Source organism: Perognathus longimembris, chromosome 15 (genome assembly GCF_023159225.1).
Source record: "Perognathus longimembris pacificus isolate PPM17 chromosome 15, ASM2315922v1, whole genome shotgun sequence".
Lineage (NCBI taxonomy): Eukaryota > Metazoa > Chordata > Mammalia > Rodentia > Heteromyidae > Perognathus > Perognathus longimembris.
Window position 1 is genome coordinate 10,874,064 of NC_063175.1, and position 16,046 is coordinate 10,890,109.

General features: G+C 47.3%; 1 protein-coding gene across 1 annotated transcript in view; it reads left to right on the plus strand.

Moving 5' to 3' along the window:
- The window catches only part of Piezo2 (piezo type mechanosensitive ion channel component 2), a 343,119-nt gene extending 338,867 nt beyond the window's left edge, over positions 1-4,252 (plus strand). Inside the window, 2 exon segments of the mRNA XM_048363082.1 lie at positions 2,188-2,371; positions 3,240-4,252. Of these exon segments, the coding sequence (XP_048219039.1) occupies positions 2,188-2,371; positions 3,240-3,492 (437 nt within the window). The 3' untranslated portion in view covers positions 3,493-4,252.
- Positions 4,253-16,046: the final 11,794 nt, after the last annotated feature.

The window sequence follows — 16,046 nt, forward strand, 5'->3', positions numbered from 1 at the left end:
CTTGAGCTGTTCTCAAAATGATTCTCTCTTCAAGCTCTTTCCTGTCACTGTATGAACCTGTCAGGGGACGCTCCGGAAGCTTCCTGTCTCTCCTTAGAACATGTCTTCTTTCCCAAGCTCCTTCCTCCTGCCCTTCAGGCTCAAAGAAAGGTGTGCTCTCTCTCCTTTCCAAGGTCAGCCTCTCCTGTGCCCACTCCTGCCTGCTTGACCTCTTGCTCCCCAGCCTGCCCTCCTCCACCCTGGCATGGCTGCCTTCTAGTAGTGTCCCCACAGGAAACGGAATGGCGCCACAGGTGAGGTGACCACAGTGTGGAAGCACATCGAGACTCCTGGCCAGGTGTCACCTGTCACTGCCTCAGGTCTTCAGGAGCAGTGGCGTTACTGTTCCTGAGCATTCTGCTTGGTTCTTGCTCTGTGCCCATCGTCTGTCCACGGCTCCGAAGACAGTGCTGCCCAGCACCGGATTCCTAGATCCAGTATCTTAATGCAGAGCTGCTTTCTCCTCCTGTGCGGTTCAACTCGTCGCCATGTTGATCCGTGCAGACACCGTTGCTGGGGGCGGAGGGCCCACTGTATGCCTCCACCTTTTCTGCTCCTTTGCATTTGCTTTATACTCCAACAAACGCAAGCACTGGTCCACAATCTGGATTTCAGAACTTGGCAGAGCTTCATGCCATCCATTTTTACTTTACTGTTATTGGAAAGATGATGTACAGAGGGGTTACAGTTATATAAATCAGGTAATGAGTATATTTCTTTCTCTTTTTTTTTTTTTGCCAGTCCTGGGGCTTGAACTCAGGGCCTGAGCACTGTCCCTGGCTTCTTTTTGCTGAAGGCTAGCACTCTACCACTTGAGCCACAGCACCACTTCCGGCCTTTTCTGTTTAGGTGGTGCTGAGGAATTGAACCCAGGGCTTTATGCATGCAAGCACTCTACCACTAGGCCACATCCCAGCTCCTACATTTCTTTTTGAACAGTGTCATCCCTTTCCTCATTTTCTCCCAGTTTTTCCCTCCCACAATTTCATTTTCAACATAGTGTCTATAGTATGTATCTCTGCTGCATGTGTTTGTTCTTTGTCTCACCATTTGTGTGCTCCCTTTTGCCCTCCTCCAAACAGATAACCTTACATAAGTATAGAAAAGTACAGAAAACAAAAACAAAAAGTATAAAAAACAAAAACAGTGACAAAGTAGAAAAAGAAAAACCAAAACGCAAAATACAAAAAAAAAAACACACCCTAATTTCTATTTCTTGGCATTCATTTTGATAAATATGATCTGATCATATGCCTTTGTGTTCCTCTCCTAAGAGCGTCTTCCTTTGGTCTCACCATGAATGTCAAGAGTCCTATTTATCATGTCCAAGTGTATTTTTTATCTTTTACCATCCAGTGTGTTTATTTGTCCATTTACAGGCACTTTCCACTTCCAACAAATGAGGGAAACCATCATGCCATCGGTCTTCCCCAAAATGATCTCCTCTCCCCTTCCCAAACCCCACCTACTGAAATGAGGCAGCAAACCTGACTCCAAAGTTATTTCCTGGCCAGGTGTAGTGGTGCGTGCCTGTAATCCCAGCACTCAAGGCTAGCCTGGGTCACATATTTTGTCTCAGATAGGAAGGGAGGGAGCGAGGGAGGGAGGGGGAAAAAGACAGAAATTGCTTCACTAAAGCAGCCATGGATCCTATCAAGCAAAAGTGGCCTGTACAAGGAGACGGACTTGAAGAGCACTGGCCCGCGGGCGCTTGCCAGTTGCCTTAAGTTGTGCGTGTGTACACAGTCTTTTCCCACGTTTCCTGCCATTCCTCAGTCCCGGGCACGCAGTGGGCAGTGCTCCTCTGCCTCTAGCCGCTCGGGGTTGGTAGTGTACAGCCCTCCTGATGGGGGGGTTGAGTGTCCGTGTGGACGTATGGAGTTCTCGCACAGTGGTTTGGGCAGTGTGGCTTCTGCCTCTCCCTGTGGTTGGCGTGTGTGTGTGTGTGTGTGTGTGTGTGTGTGTGTGTGTGTGTGTGTGACCGTGCCCTCAGGTGCCCCGGCAACCACACGCGCACACGCGCGTCGTCATCCAGGGTGGCCTTCGGGAAGCTGCTCGCCAGGTTTTGCCCTCGGGAGTGGCGAGTGCTGATCCAATCCTAAATAAACCCCACACGCTGCCTTGTTTTCTCCTTTTCTCTTCTTCCAGAAAATAATTTCATGAACATCACCGTCATTTTGTCCAGAGACAAAACGAGCCAGTCTAACAGTGAGTGGTGGGTTCTCAACCTGACCGGAAGCAGGATCTACGAGCAGGACTCGCAGGCCTTGGAGCTGGTGGTGTTCAATGACAAGGTCAGCCCGCCCAGCCTGGGCTTCCTGGCTGGCTACGGGTAAGGGTTATAAGAACTCACATCCGCAGTAGATCGAGAACAATGAGCCTCTTTTCTTCTTAGAGTTCTCAGATTATATAGATACAATATTGTGGCCAGGACCAGCCTCAGACTGCAGGGTTCCTGTTAATGCATCCCTTACAGCCAGGATTACAGATACAGGCCACCTGACCCAGTATATTTATTAAGAAACGGTCTCACCAACATTTTGTCCTGCCTGGCCTGTGATCTCCAGACCAGCTAAGATCTCCTAGATACAGGGTAGCTTGAGTAACAGGTATAGGGATTCACAGCTGATCAGATGCTTAAATTCTAAAATCCTCTGCAAGGTAAAAGTGTATAACATGTTACATAGCCTCATAATTTTCCACCTAGATTTATTATAAAAATGTCTGGAGAGTCAGATACCAGTGACTCGTGTCTGCTATTGTCCTAGCTACTCAGGTAACTGTGATCATGGCTTGAGGCCAGGTTGGACAGAAAAGTCCATGGGATTCTGTCTCCAAAATATCCAGCAAAAGGTTGGGTTAGAGGAGTAGTAGAATGTCATCCCTGGGCCGGGAATATGGCCTAGTGGCAAGAGTGTTTGCCTCCTATACATGAAGCCCTGGGTTCGATTCCTCAATACCACGTATATACAAAATGGCCAGAAATGGCGCTGTGGCTCAAGTAACAGAGTGCTAGCCTTGAGCAAAAAGAAGCCAGGGATAGTGCTCAGACCCTGAATTCAAGCCCCAGTACCAGCACATAAAAAGAAGGAAAGAAGGAAGTCCAATTGTGTCTCTACCCCATGCATTAGGTTCCACCAAATGTATATGATTAACACAGTTAACGGTTAGATACAGTTACTACTTCCTGTCTCTTTCAGGATCATGGGATTGTATGCTTCAGTTGTCCTTGTGATCGGGAAATTTGTCCGTGAATTCTTCAGTGGCATTTCCCACTCCATCATGTTTGAAGAGCTTCCAAATGTAGACAGAATTTTAAAGTTGTGCACAGATATTTTTTTAGTCCGAGAGACAGGAGAGCTGGAGCTGGAAGAAGACCTCTATGCCAAGTTAATATTCCTGTACCGCTCACCAGAAACCATGATCAAGTGGACTAGAGAGAAAGCAGACTGATATCTTAGGACCCGGACTGCAAAGTCAAGTTAAAATCTGGATTTTTTTTTTCTGTTTCCTTTTTTTTCTTTTTCTTTCTTTTTTTTTTTTTTTTTTTTTTTTTACAAAAGCACAATATTCTCCTAAGAGCTAAAGCATTTCTAGTTCAATGGGAAGGGTTTTGTCTTCTGACAGGTAGCCACAAGGAGCTGGTTCCTTTAACGCTACCTTGGCGCATGAAGATGTTGTTGGAGTTCCCTGAAGTCAGGGCTGCTTGCTCTCGGTCTTGAACTCAGTGTCTTGCATTCCGATGGACTGAGTGCTAGACTGACGCAGGGGCTTTCCCTCAGAGAAGCCACAGAGGAGGAAGGGAGCCTTTGGAGCGGGCACCCCTTTTGAGATGTGGTGGTGTGCCCCGACAGTCCTTAGCTGCGGGACAGAGACCCAGTGGGCCCTCCACACACTCCAATCCTGCCACAGCCGGCAGGACACGCTCCCCACGCGTGGAGAGAGCAGAGGGAGCCAGCGATCCAGGAAGACGCCCAGGGAAAGACAAGCCTCACTCGAAGCAAAAAGACAGCATTAGTGATCCTCTTACTGCCTTATCTCAATCGAAGACTGATGTGAAATCTTTCCATGAAACACCAGTGACTTCTCAGGAAAACAACACCCAATCAGCAGAGCACCTAAGGGCACCTCCCCTCGTGGAGGGCCGGGTGTGGCCTCGGCCGAGGCCACTGCTCCGCTCACACGGTCTCGCGCTGCCCGGAACAGAGCAGTAGGAAGGGCCAGCCCGGCGGCGTGCTGGGAGCACCTCCCACGGAGCACCCCCAGATGGGGGCCTCCAGCTTTGTCACGGCGACTCGAGTCACCAGGCTCCCCCGCCCGCCCGCCCGCCCACCCGCCCCGCCTGACGTGCTTTTCCCCATTTCCATGGCTTAAGGCAATGAGTTTTTCCAATATGTGACATTTTCCTCCCTGTTTTTCAGGTATATCGAAGAGTTTACATATTCCAATTCACATTTTTACATCTGAGACGGGTTTTTTAAGTTCATAATTATGAGAGAAATATGTATATTGAGCTCGGGGGAATAAAAACTGGCCTTTTTCTTAAATTATTATCATTGGTAATACAACCTCTTCATGAAATAGCAATGTAGCATGAGAAATTGATGATTGAAATGTAGTTTTCATTCCATATTAAAAATAGTTTCTGAGAATCATTGAATGGGCTAGAATAAGTTAAAAAAAATCAATCCTGTGTACTTTGGGTTCAGGGCTGACTTAAAATAAAGCACATCTTGCAGTCATTCACAGAGTGCTCTTTATTGTGTCTGTACAAAATATGAAATGTTTTTTTCAATATAGTGAATAGACTTAAAAATAAAAATTGAGAACAGTTTTAAACACAGACATGTGGGGTGCTCTCTATAAGTCACAAGAACAAGGATTAGCTGCTAACAAAGTAGTTTCCGGAGAAACTATAGTATTGGTTTGAAACTCTGAAACAGTAGCAGAGCTCCAGTGATACCCAATGTCTTCTAGAGAATTAATCACCAAATGCCTGTCCCCCGGCTTTGAGTGCCGGCGCGCCTCTACCCTGCTAGGATTCACCACTCGGTCCCCACAGCAATAACAAGTCACATAGCAGAACTCCTGGGTGACATCGTGATTTCCCAGCAACAATCGTGCTGCGTACGTGTGCTTGCGTGTTCTATTCTTCTGAACAGAAGTACACGAGGGATTTCCAAGAAGCAAATTATAGGACCTTTAAGAACAAACAGATACAGAAGGAAAAAGGTCAAAGGGTATCAGAATTAAGATATTTCTCAAAAAGCAAATGGGTCCTAGGGCTCAGGACAGAAGGCCGCAGGCCTGTGGGAGGAGGATTCTGTGTTTCTGTGATAATGAGCCCCAGTCTCCCCCTGAGCTCCGCCACAGCCAGAGGAAGCTTGCTGACCCCAGAGGGCAGGCGATGGTTCAAGGGGTGCAGGTGGAGCGGAGCTCACAGAGCGACTGCGGGCTCCGGGCCCCGTGGGCCGCGAACACCAGCCATGGCTCCTTCCTTCCTCCCGGCGGTGCCTGAGCCTCCACTGTCACCGCACTCGAGTCACAGGGCCTCTCCCGGCTGCAGCCCCCTTACTAAAGCAGCGGGGCCTGCACTTGGCAAGGAAGGGCACCGGAGGAGGGGCGTTCGGGCAGGACCATGGCAGAAGCCAAGCCAGCGGGCACGGTGGGGCTAGGGAGAGGGAGAAGCGGTGCAAATGACCTTGGGCTGCTGGGAGGACTTGAGATGGCGGGTACCCCGCGCCTTCCTTCCACTGTCCTGAGGAAAGCTGCAGGTGCGGGGTTCTGCAACACAGACTCCTCCTCATGGTCCCCTCCTGCGGGCCTCCGTCGTGGCCTCGAGGGTCACAGGCCCGTCCACGCACACGCAGCAGGCTCGAGAGGGCTGGCGTCTTAGGAAAGAAGCGAGACTATCACCCGCACCCACTGCCATGGCAGCAGAACAGGGAGGGAGGGCATTTGGAGTCGAGGTGAGGGGATTTCCACCAAGGGTAAGGGCTCAGCAGGGACAAGGGGGTCAAGAGAGCGGGTGTGGCCCCATCGCCTAGCGGGCTTGGGGGTGAAGGGCTTGGGATTTGAGGTCTCTCGTGTTGTGGGATGTTCGCACGGACCTGGTGCTCTATGAAACTTCATCCGTGTTCTGTATGCACTGGATCAACACTGGGGTGGGGGGCAATTGTCTACAAAATGCTCATTTTGTGCATAAAACAACTGGGAGGGCAGGAAGGATCTTTACTTTCTTTTTTTTTCCCACCAGTCCTGAGGCTTGGACTCAGGGCCTGAGCACTGTCCCTGGCTTCTTTTTGCTCAAGGCTAGCACTCTGCCACTTGAGCCACAGCGCCACTTCTGGCTTTTTCTGTATATGTGGTGCTGGGGAATCGAGCCCAGGGCTTCATGTATACAAGGCGAACACTCTTGCCACTAGGCCATATTCCCAGTCCAGGAAGGATCTTTTCCAATACTGGGGCCACTTGAGTGAGCTGTGTCAGGCACCTGCACTTTGTGTGGTCAGGAGGCCAGGTGTGTGATCTCCCGCACTGTGATGTGCAGGGTGCCCCCAGGGCGTTTTGTGGGAGCCTCCAGGGCGTTTTGTGGGGTCAGGCGGTCCTAGCAGAGTGAACTGGGAGAGCATTTGGAGCATTTCAGATTTTGGATTTTCTGATTAGGAATACTCAACCTTGAAGGAAGATGAGGTAAAGGGACTGAATAGTACAAAGGTACTTGATAGTGTCCGCTCTTACCGCTGTATCTAAACACTGCCAAAAGCATAAGCACAAACTGTACAAGAAATGTATCCAGTGCCTAACGTATGAAACTGTAACCTTTCTGTACCTCAGTTTGATAATAAAAATTTGAGAAAAAAAAAAAAAAAGAAAGAGTCCCAGACTCGGGCTGGGAATGTGGCCTAGCGGTAGAGTGCTCGCCTAGCATGCATGAAGCCCTGGGTTCGATTCCTCAGCACCACATATATAGAAAAGGCCGGAAGTGGGGCTGTGGCTCAAATGGTAGAGGGCTAGAACCTTGAGCACAGAGAGGCTCAGAGACAGTGCCCAGGCCCTGAGTTCAAGCTTCAGAACTGGCAAAAAGAGTCACAGACTCCTGCCCATCCCCGTAGCCAAAGCCTCGGTGCGGTCAGTCCTGTCTCAGCCCCACGCACTCCTGCACAGTCCTCCAGTGAAGGGCCTCCATCCGGCCTGTCCGCTGTTGGCAGACAACATCCCAGACGACACTGACGTGGCTCTGTGCTATCAAGGCATGGACAGGTTAGGCATCTGTAGCCAGCTCCGCTCTGCTTCCCGTGACATTTATTTCCCAGGCTGCCAAGACTCTGGCAGGATGCATAGGCTGAGAAGGCCGCCTCTCCTGTGCGGACGGCCATCGGGCTTCCACCAAGGAGGCCCTCTCTCTACAGCTCCGGCTGGCTTTCTAGGGAAGGACTTGGCTCAGAAGGCCGCACTCCCCGAGAGCTTCCCAGTAGACACAGATCCCCCATGAGCACGGACAGGGCCTGTCTCTCAGTGACGACCCCTCGGTCCCCAACCCCCTTTTCATCCTCCTACCCTCCTCCCGTGCAGGGAGACGCTGACAGCAGTTCCAGACGTGCACGACACCCATTGACTTCCCTTGACGCTCCTCTTAATTACTTACACCTGCCTGTGTGGGCCAAAGGCCTGATGGGAAAATTGAGTTTATTGAGAAAAGCGAAGAATGTCTTCAACCACTTAAATCCGATGGCTGTTAAAGAGAAGTCTCTTTAGCTCAGAGCCACTTAACCAACGGTTAGCGAAGTCTGGACTTAGGAGAAATAGTAAAAATAAATCAGGATATAATGAGTACTGAACATAATTGCAAACATGTTAAAACATAGGAGACAACTGAGGCAGGACATGGAATGCAACGTTAGTAGTAGGTGCTTCTTCTAGAAATAGAAAGGCCCTAAACTTCAAGATCTAAGTTCTATAAAAATTGGAAAAATATTTATATACACTTGCATGCCACCCCACCCAGCATATTTACATACAAGTCTGTAAGCTAAATGTAGCTTCCACATATGAGGAAAAACATGGATCCTTTGTCTCTGGGCCTTCTTTTACTTAACCTATTTGTTTTCCAAGTTATTCCATTTCTTTACACATGGTGCAATATCATTCTTCCTAACGGATGAAGAAAACTGCACATCTGTAATCCATTTGTCCACTGGAGATCTCAAATAGAATATTCCTTAGAAAGGCAAACTCAAAGTTCCGCAAAATAAAACACCAGGAAGTGGGTGCCCGAAAGGGATGGAGTGGGGGTGTGGACAGGGAAAGAGGTAGATGAAGGAAGAGGAGAAGACGAGGAAGATGCAGACAAGAATCCAATGTGTCGCCTACAACATTCAGAAGAGTGGGTAGCGGAGGGACGGGCTGAAAGGAGAGACGCTGATCAAGATGCGCTGCGTTCATAAGCTACTCTGTTAAACAGTGACTCCTCTGTACAACAACCTAAAGATAACAAGAGAAACATTAAAATTAGGAAAAGAACAATTAATGAGCTTCTTATTGATATTCTCACTGCAATGGTGCACTGCAGATTAATGTTATTATCCACTGTGCCAGTGCCCTAAGAAATCCAAGTGTGTTCCAGTGAGTTACGTGTGCACTTCAGATGAAGTTGTGTCACCACCATGGGCCAACATGTCAAGACGAGCATCCTCGCCATTCATGGTCACTCCTGTAAAAATATTTTTAAATGTTTCTACTGTTATTATTGTACAGAGGGCTTACAGTGACACAAGGCAGATAAAGAGTGGATTTCCCTTGGGACAATGCTCCCCTCCCCTCACTGTCTCCCAGCTGTGGAAATGGTTTTAACCAAGCTCAGGGTCTAATCCAGGAGGGGAAGCCTGAGCATGATGCGTGGGGGCCCTGTCCTGAGTGGACAGCGTGGTGGCTTGTGCATGGTAGCTGTGTCTTCCTGGGGCCTGGGTGCTGAGAGTGAAGGAGGCTTTTGAGGCCAGGGCGGTCGGTGCAGAGGTGAGAGAGCTTGGCTCCCCAGTGGAATCCTAGCCCGGAATCGGGCTGAGCTCTGAGGAGTGCCCCTCGAAGCCAGCCCAGATGGGAAAGTCTGAGAGACTCATCTCCAATGAACCACACCAAAAAGCCAAAGGTGGAGCTGTGGCCCAACTGGTAGAGCACCAGCTTTGAGCAAACAAAGCTCAGAGGCAGCACTCAGACCTCAGTTCAAGCCCCAGGACACCCCCCGCCCCCCCCCCCCCACAAAAGGCTGAGGAAGTGGTGAACTATCTTCTTGTCTAGGGAATTTTCTCAGAATCTTTGCATATTTATACATACACACATTTTCATTTTGTTTTGTTTGCTGAGAGGAGCATGCCAGAGGACAATGGTCTAACTCACCCTAGGAGATGTTGCAGGCTAGAGAGGTTGAGTTGAAAACACTAAGTGGTGAGTGGGCCCCTAGGTCTCAGTCCCTGGTCCTCAGCAGGGCACAGCGCCCTCCAGGGGAGGAAATGTTTGTCTTGTGTAAGGCTCGGGCCCGTGTGTGCGTGTGCGCGTATTTGCTTGCCTGTGGCTCCATGTCTGCACCCCCCCTCACTTCCGGCCTCTTTCTTGCTCCCCAGGTGCGGTGGCTGTTTGGAGCCATGAAGCGCGTGTGGGCAGAAGCATCTGGGTGAGGAAGGACACGGAAGTCACTCACACGGGAACTTACCAAGCCAAGCCCTCCCCACCCAATGCTTTCTTGGTGGGGAGGAGTATTTCTTTAGACTTCTAGAACCCTAGTCACCAACCTAGGAAAACTCTCCCCCAAATCAGAAACCCAGTTGGATGGGGAGAAAGATCTAGTTTGATAGATGTAGCCAGACTTTGCATGGAGGGTGACGATGTGAATCAAGGAGAGAAATTACGGGCAGCATGGTTTCCCTGTGGACCCATGGGAACCAAACCCAGGCCCTTCCTCCCTGGGCTGCAGAAACGTGGCAGAGTTGCTGAGCCTCTCTGGGAGAAAGGGGCAGCTGGGGTGGCTCCACTTCCCTGCGGGCCGAGTGGTGGAGCTTGCCCTGGTCCCCCTCCACAGGAGTGAGTGGCAGCGGGTGAGGCTTCCAGAATGTGATGAGGTCCCTGGCTCTCCCACAACACAGACCCCCATGCCGGGCGTGTCCCGAATGGGGGGCAGACGGGGGAAGGGGCATTGTGTTCTCAAATCTACGCTTTTCCAAAAGGGACCAGAGCTTTTTCCCGGCCAACACATCTGCCCACGTTTGGGAATAGTGTGTGTTTGTCACAATCTTGGGGACACAGCCAGCATCGCCTGGATGGGATCTGGGATGCTGAACACTCAGTAATGAGAAAACAGGTTGTACAGTGTTTGTCTTAAGAAGTTGAGTCAGGAAGAGCCTGGGCAAAGGACCCCCGCTGCAGCCATTACCACACAATGAGACATTTCTTCGGGCAAGGAAAGTGACGGCAGGCCAACAAAGCCAAATGTTCGCACACAGAGCGCAAGGGTGTAGCTATGTGCATGTGTGTGTATGTGCACATGTATGTATGATTCAGACACACACAGCATGCTTCCTCCTGCATGGTAAGAATCACACCCACCCATCCAATAGTTCCTTCTCCGTCTCTCTACTATAGGTCTGGAATGGGTACAGCCAAGGGGCCCTGACGACATAGTCTGTACCAGCTGATACAGGCGCCTTGGACTCTGTGTGCTCTGTAGCACCACCTGGTGGCTCCACAAATTCGGATCTGATAGCCCAGATGCTTCATTAATCTACGTTCTTTTTTAAAAAATAATTTTGCAATTCCATGTCTGGGCATTGATTCAATAGAGCACAAACCAAGATATATTAAAGCCACCACCACAACCATGTTCATTGCAGCATTATTTACCATAGCCAAGATTTGGAATCAGTCCAGATGTTCCTCAATGGACCAATGGATCAAGAAAATATGGTGTATATATACACACAATGGAATTCTACCAATCCATCACAAAGAATGACACTGAAGCAGCATTCATAAGGAAATGGAAAGACTTCAGAGTGGATTATGCTAAGTGAAGTAGGCCAGTCCAGGATAGGCACAGGTTGCATGGTTTCCCTCACTAGTGGGAACTGGAATGTGCCTATAAAGTAAGCACACTGGGTGGCACCCAAGCGATTATGAATGAATGAACTGAAGCATAATAGAATCTGCAGACAGTGTAATATTCTAGAAAGACTAAGTCAAAACCCTATAATATGAGCACTAGGAAATGGGCACTTGCAAGTAGGAGGGGTCAAGAGAAGAGGGGTAGAATGCAGCAGAACGAGTAGAATGCAGGCAAGAATGCATTGTGAACGCAATAGAACTGAGGACAATAAGGGAAGGTGTGGGTGGAAAGGGGTTGAGGATGTTGGGGGGATGATACAGATCAAAATGCATGAGCCAGTTTGTTAAATGACCAAAAAATTCGACATATAATCTAATAATTAAGAAAAGAGAGGGAAGGGACGGGATGGGAGGGATGGGTGAGATTGTTAAAAGGAGTGACATTGACCAAGATGCACTGCATTCAAACTGTTCTGCTGAATGGCAACTGCTTTGTACAACTACCTAAAGTACATTAACATATTTAAACATATGCAAGTGGATGGGGATAGGAGGGAAAAACTGGGGGAGCAAGGAAACGGGTGACATTGTTCAAAAAGAAATGTACTTTTTACCCGACTTAACTGTAACCCCTCTGTACATCACCTGTATAACAATGAAAAGTAAAAACTTAAAAATTATATAAATTATTTTTAAGTAGTTGTACAAAGAAGTTTAATTCAGCATGCCAGTTTATGAGCACAGTTTATGCATCTTATCAATGTCACGCCTTTCACATTGATCTCTCTCAACCTAAATTCTTTATCACACACCCCTGTGAGTGAGGAAGATAGAAATGAACAAGGAAAGTTCTGCTCCAATTAAGCACCAAGGAGTCAGAAGTGGAGCTGTGACCAGTAGTAGAACACTAGCCAAGCTTCAAGCCTCAGCATCAGCACCAAAATATACACATACAGTATGTCTAAATGCAACACAAAAATGATTTTAACAATACAGCCATGCTACAGAAATGTATTACATATACAAACCATTCTTTCGTTTATCACAGAAATGAGCCTTTTATAGCCAAGTCTCTTTCCTGTGCTGCCTGCATGACCAGCCTAAATCTTTGCTGGGTTAGTGGGAATGCCTTGTGATCCTGGCTACTCTGGAGTCTGAGATCTGATCACAGTTCAAGGTGAGCATGGGTAGAAAAGTCCATGAGACTCTTACCTCCAATTAACTAGCACAAAGCTGGAAGTGGAAGTGTGGCTCACGTGGTAGAAGTCTAACCTTGAGCAAAAAAGACAAGTGAGAATGTGGGGCTCTGAGCCCAAGCCCCAGTATAGATCGGCACACAATCTGAGGAATGTACTGCTGCCATGCTGGTCCTCACCATGCTGGGACACTCGCTCCGCTAGTACATCCCATTCAGAAGCAACCCACAGCTTGCAGTGGCCTAAAGCTCCGTGTCTGAATAACTCAGTGAGCTGCTTTTCACTCCACTTCCCACCGTGTCATAGAACACTTCACCTGGGCAAACAAGGTGCCATTTCCTAAGAATGAAGAGCAAAGCGTTGACACCATGAGTGTGATGCATCAACTTTCATCCAAACCCAGCAGTCTGCAATTTTTAAAGAAACCCGAGGACAACATTGGACTTTAACTTGGCTGAGAGAGAGAGAGAGAGAGAGAGAGAGAGAGAGAGAGAGAGAGAGAGAGAGAGAGAGAGAGAGAAAGAGAGAGAGAGAGAGAGAGAGGAGAGGTTTCCTTAAAGCTTAAATATACCTGACTTAATGAAGCTCTCCATAGCCAGAAATAAGAATGGTGAGTCAATGCACACATTAGCTACATGGCGCACAGGACAATTTGCCAGCGACCTGTATAGGAATCACAATTCAACAGGCACTGAGGGGAGGAAGGAGACCAAACCTGTTTCCAGGGGACCTGGAGGAATTGCCCCAGAGATCGGTGGCTTGTCACAGTGGTGTCCAAGGACGTCAACATTGTCAGTCAAGCACGCTGAGCAATGGCAGGGCCACGCACAATGTCAACTTTTCCCAATTCAGGATGCAGATGCAGGGCACAGATGCAGGGCCACCCAAGCCAAGCCCCGCAGTGAGAGATGAGAATCTCAGTTCCCACTTCAGAAACGGAAATGCTGCTGGCGGCTGACACCTATAATCCTAGCTACTCAGAAGGCTAAGATCTTTTAATTAGGAGTTACAACGATGATTGGATTTGACAGACCTAAGAAGGTACTCAAAACGGCAGACGTGCTTCTTGCCTTTCTGTGCCCTGGATCAGGAAATCAGTGCAGGAATTTCTTAGATCTCCTCAGGCTGAAAATCACAAAAACTTATAGAAAACCAAGTCTGTACCACATCTTGTTCTCACCAGCTATTCAAATTCCTACTTAAGAAATGGATGGAAAGCTCCAACTCCAATTGGCCTAGTGACTTTTTCATTTTCAATATATAACAGAAAACTCAAGCCAGGGAAAGCAATAGCTCTCTCTCTCCCTGTAACCATCTTAACCTTGAAAACATTCAGAGAGAATGAACTCCTCCCATTTGTTTAATCATCTGATATTGGGGAGGGCCATCCAGGTAAGTGATGTTATGCTAAAATCACACCGGTGCTAGAAAGTCAACCCAAAATACTGACCACAAATGCTTCAAGACATACATAGTCTTTACTCCACTGGCCCGCAAGCAACCAATGATCCCGCCCCTCTGTTACCAGGTTAGTAAATGTGTCAGGTGTCACTTCTGGAACAGGCATGAGGCCCACTTGGCTTCCTGTTCCTGTCAGTAAGACCATAGTACCCCTTTGTCCTGCCCTAAAGCAGGAGGGCTCTCAGGGGGCCCCCCCTGTGGGGCAAGTGTGGCATGAATGAACACAAACCTGTTATTCTGAACCAGAGGGAGGGGTTTGTATCATGACCCTTCCTAACTGGTGACTTCTTAATGGAGTCTTACCTTCCTATAATCCGGACCGCCATGCTGTTGGTAGTAGTAGCTGTTTCATGAAACTCATCAGTTATTTGATGACTTATGGTTACTAATGTTACGCAATTGCAGCCTAAAATCCATGAAATATGAAAAGATGCAGATATCAACTGGACAATCCAGTAGGAAAAGCATTAACTTCACCTCTGTAGTAGAGGCAGAATGTCGTCCACCCAAGTCTACCCATAAAGCCTGAGCAGTTACAGACCACAGTCAACAGGGCTGCCTAAGGGGTTTTAATGCTCAGTCCAATTCTTTGTGTCAAATATCAGAAAGCCCAGTGAGTGAGTGCTCCCTGAGGATGTGTGGAATCACCCTGTATGCAGCTGGTTGGGTCCTACTTACCTCTCTGAATTCCATCACAAGATGGCTAATTTGTCCCCTTTACCTGGCTAGAATTTAAGCACTTATCCAGGAGAGTTACAGAAGTGGTATTTTGTATGAATGAAGTAGGTCAAATTCAGTAATGATAGTGATAATACTTTCTAGTTTTAGGAATAAATTTTATCATCTTAGTAATCTGAAGTAGAAAAAAAAACACTGTTCTTATCATACAAAAAATTAACAGAATTCCGTGAATGAAAACGAACAAGCAAAACTAAAGAAGCATCATCATATTTATATATAGTTTCAGGTTTATTTTGTCTTCCATAGAAGCAACCATCTTCATTTTCACAATAAATTTAATATTCTACTCATTAAGGAGCTGGACAAATAAAGCACAGATTCCATACACAAATTCCATACTCCGCATACATATAAATAAATATATTAAAATATTTTGCAGACTGACTTTACTTGCTATATAATAGATCACTGATTACTAGAGTCTGGTTATATTCATGCAGATTAGTACTTTGGTACACAAGGGTTTTAAGAGTTCTAGAAAATAATTTTTCTTGTTGTAAACACTTAAGTTTTCCACTTTTGACTAGGCTCAGGACTATGCAAGTGGAAAATAAAATGTAGAAGCATGAAAAAAAGCCTTTACTAGAAACCTCACAGAATAACTCTGACACAAGTTCTGCACAGTCACTCAGAAAGTAGGGGAAGGGGACTCAGCTGTCTAAAGCCCATGAGGTGGTTTAAAACTCAAGCTGTATGTATTCTGCCCCAAGATGCACTGTATCATTTTTCTTTACATTTCCAGTACATAAGAACAGGAAAACTAAAGATTCCCAAGGCTGTAATGAATAACATGGTCTATAAACAGTTTAAAATATCTTTGAGTACTACCAATCTGTTGAGGGCTCTGGCTGACGAGAGTTTTTTGACACATTCATTTCTCTTTCAATAAAAATGCCTAAATACAGCCTTATTCAGATTGTTCATATCAATAGTCAATGAAAATGAGCTGGCTACTTGCACATTATGCAAGTAACCAATGGGAAAACACAAAATTGATTAGTTTTTGTATCAGACCCTCAATAAATCACCGTAACAGCTACCTAGTCAAGCCCCCTGGCAGAGGATGCTTTTCTGTGGGGGCCCTCCCAGAGTTGGGAGCAACCCCCTATGAGGCTATCTTTAGTGTGGTATGCTTAGCACATTCCATTAAGATGACTGTAAAGAGTCAGGCAGGGCGGAAGTAACAGGGAGCATGCTGGTGGGGCTTGGCCTGCCTACACATAGGGCTACTGCTTCCAGACTATTCCTAGAAGCCTATGAAAGGGGCCTAAGCAAGACAGGGGAAAGGAATGCTTCCAACTAAACTGTGAGGAAGGAACAATGAGGTACACAAACACTGGCAACTCAGTGTTTTAAATATCTATCTTTCAATACCAAGGCTTTCACCGCCCATTTTTTAGTAGAAGACACTATTTCCAATGTTACATTATAGTTGGTCTAGTTGCAGCTTTAAATGAGTCAGAAATTACTCTCGAGGGAAGAAATATGTACTCAGTGATGAGAAATTGTTGTCTT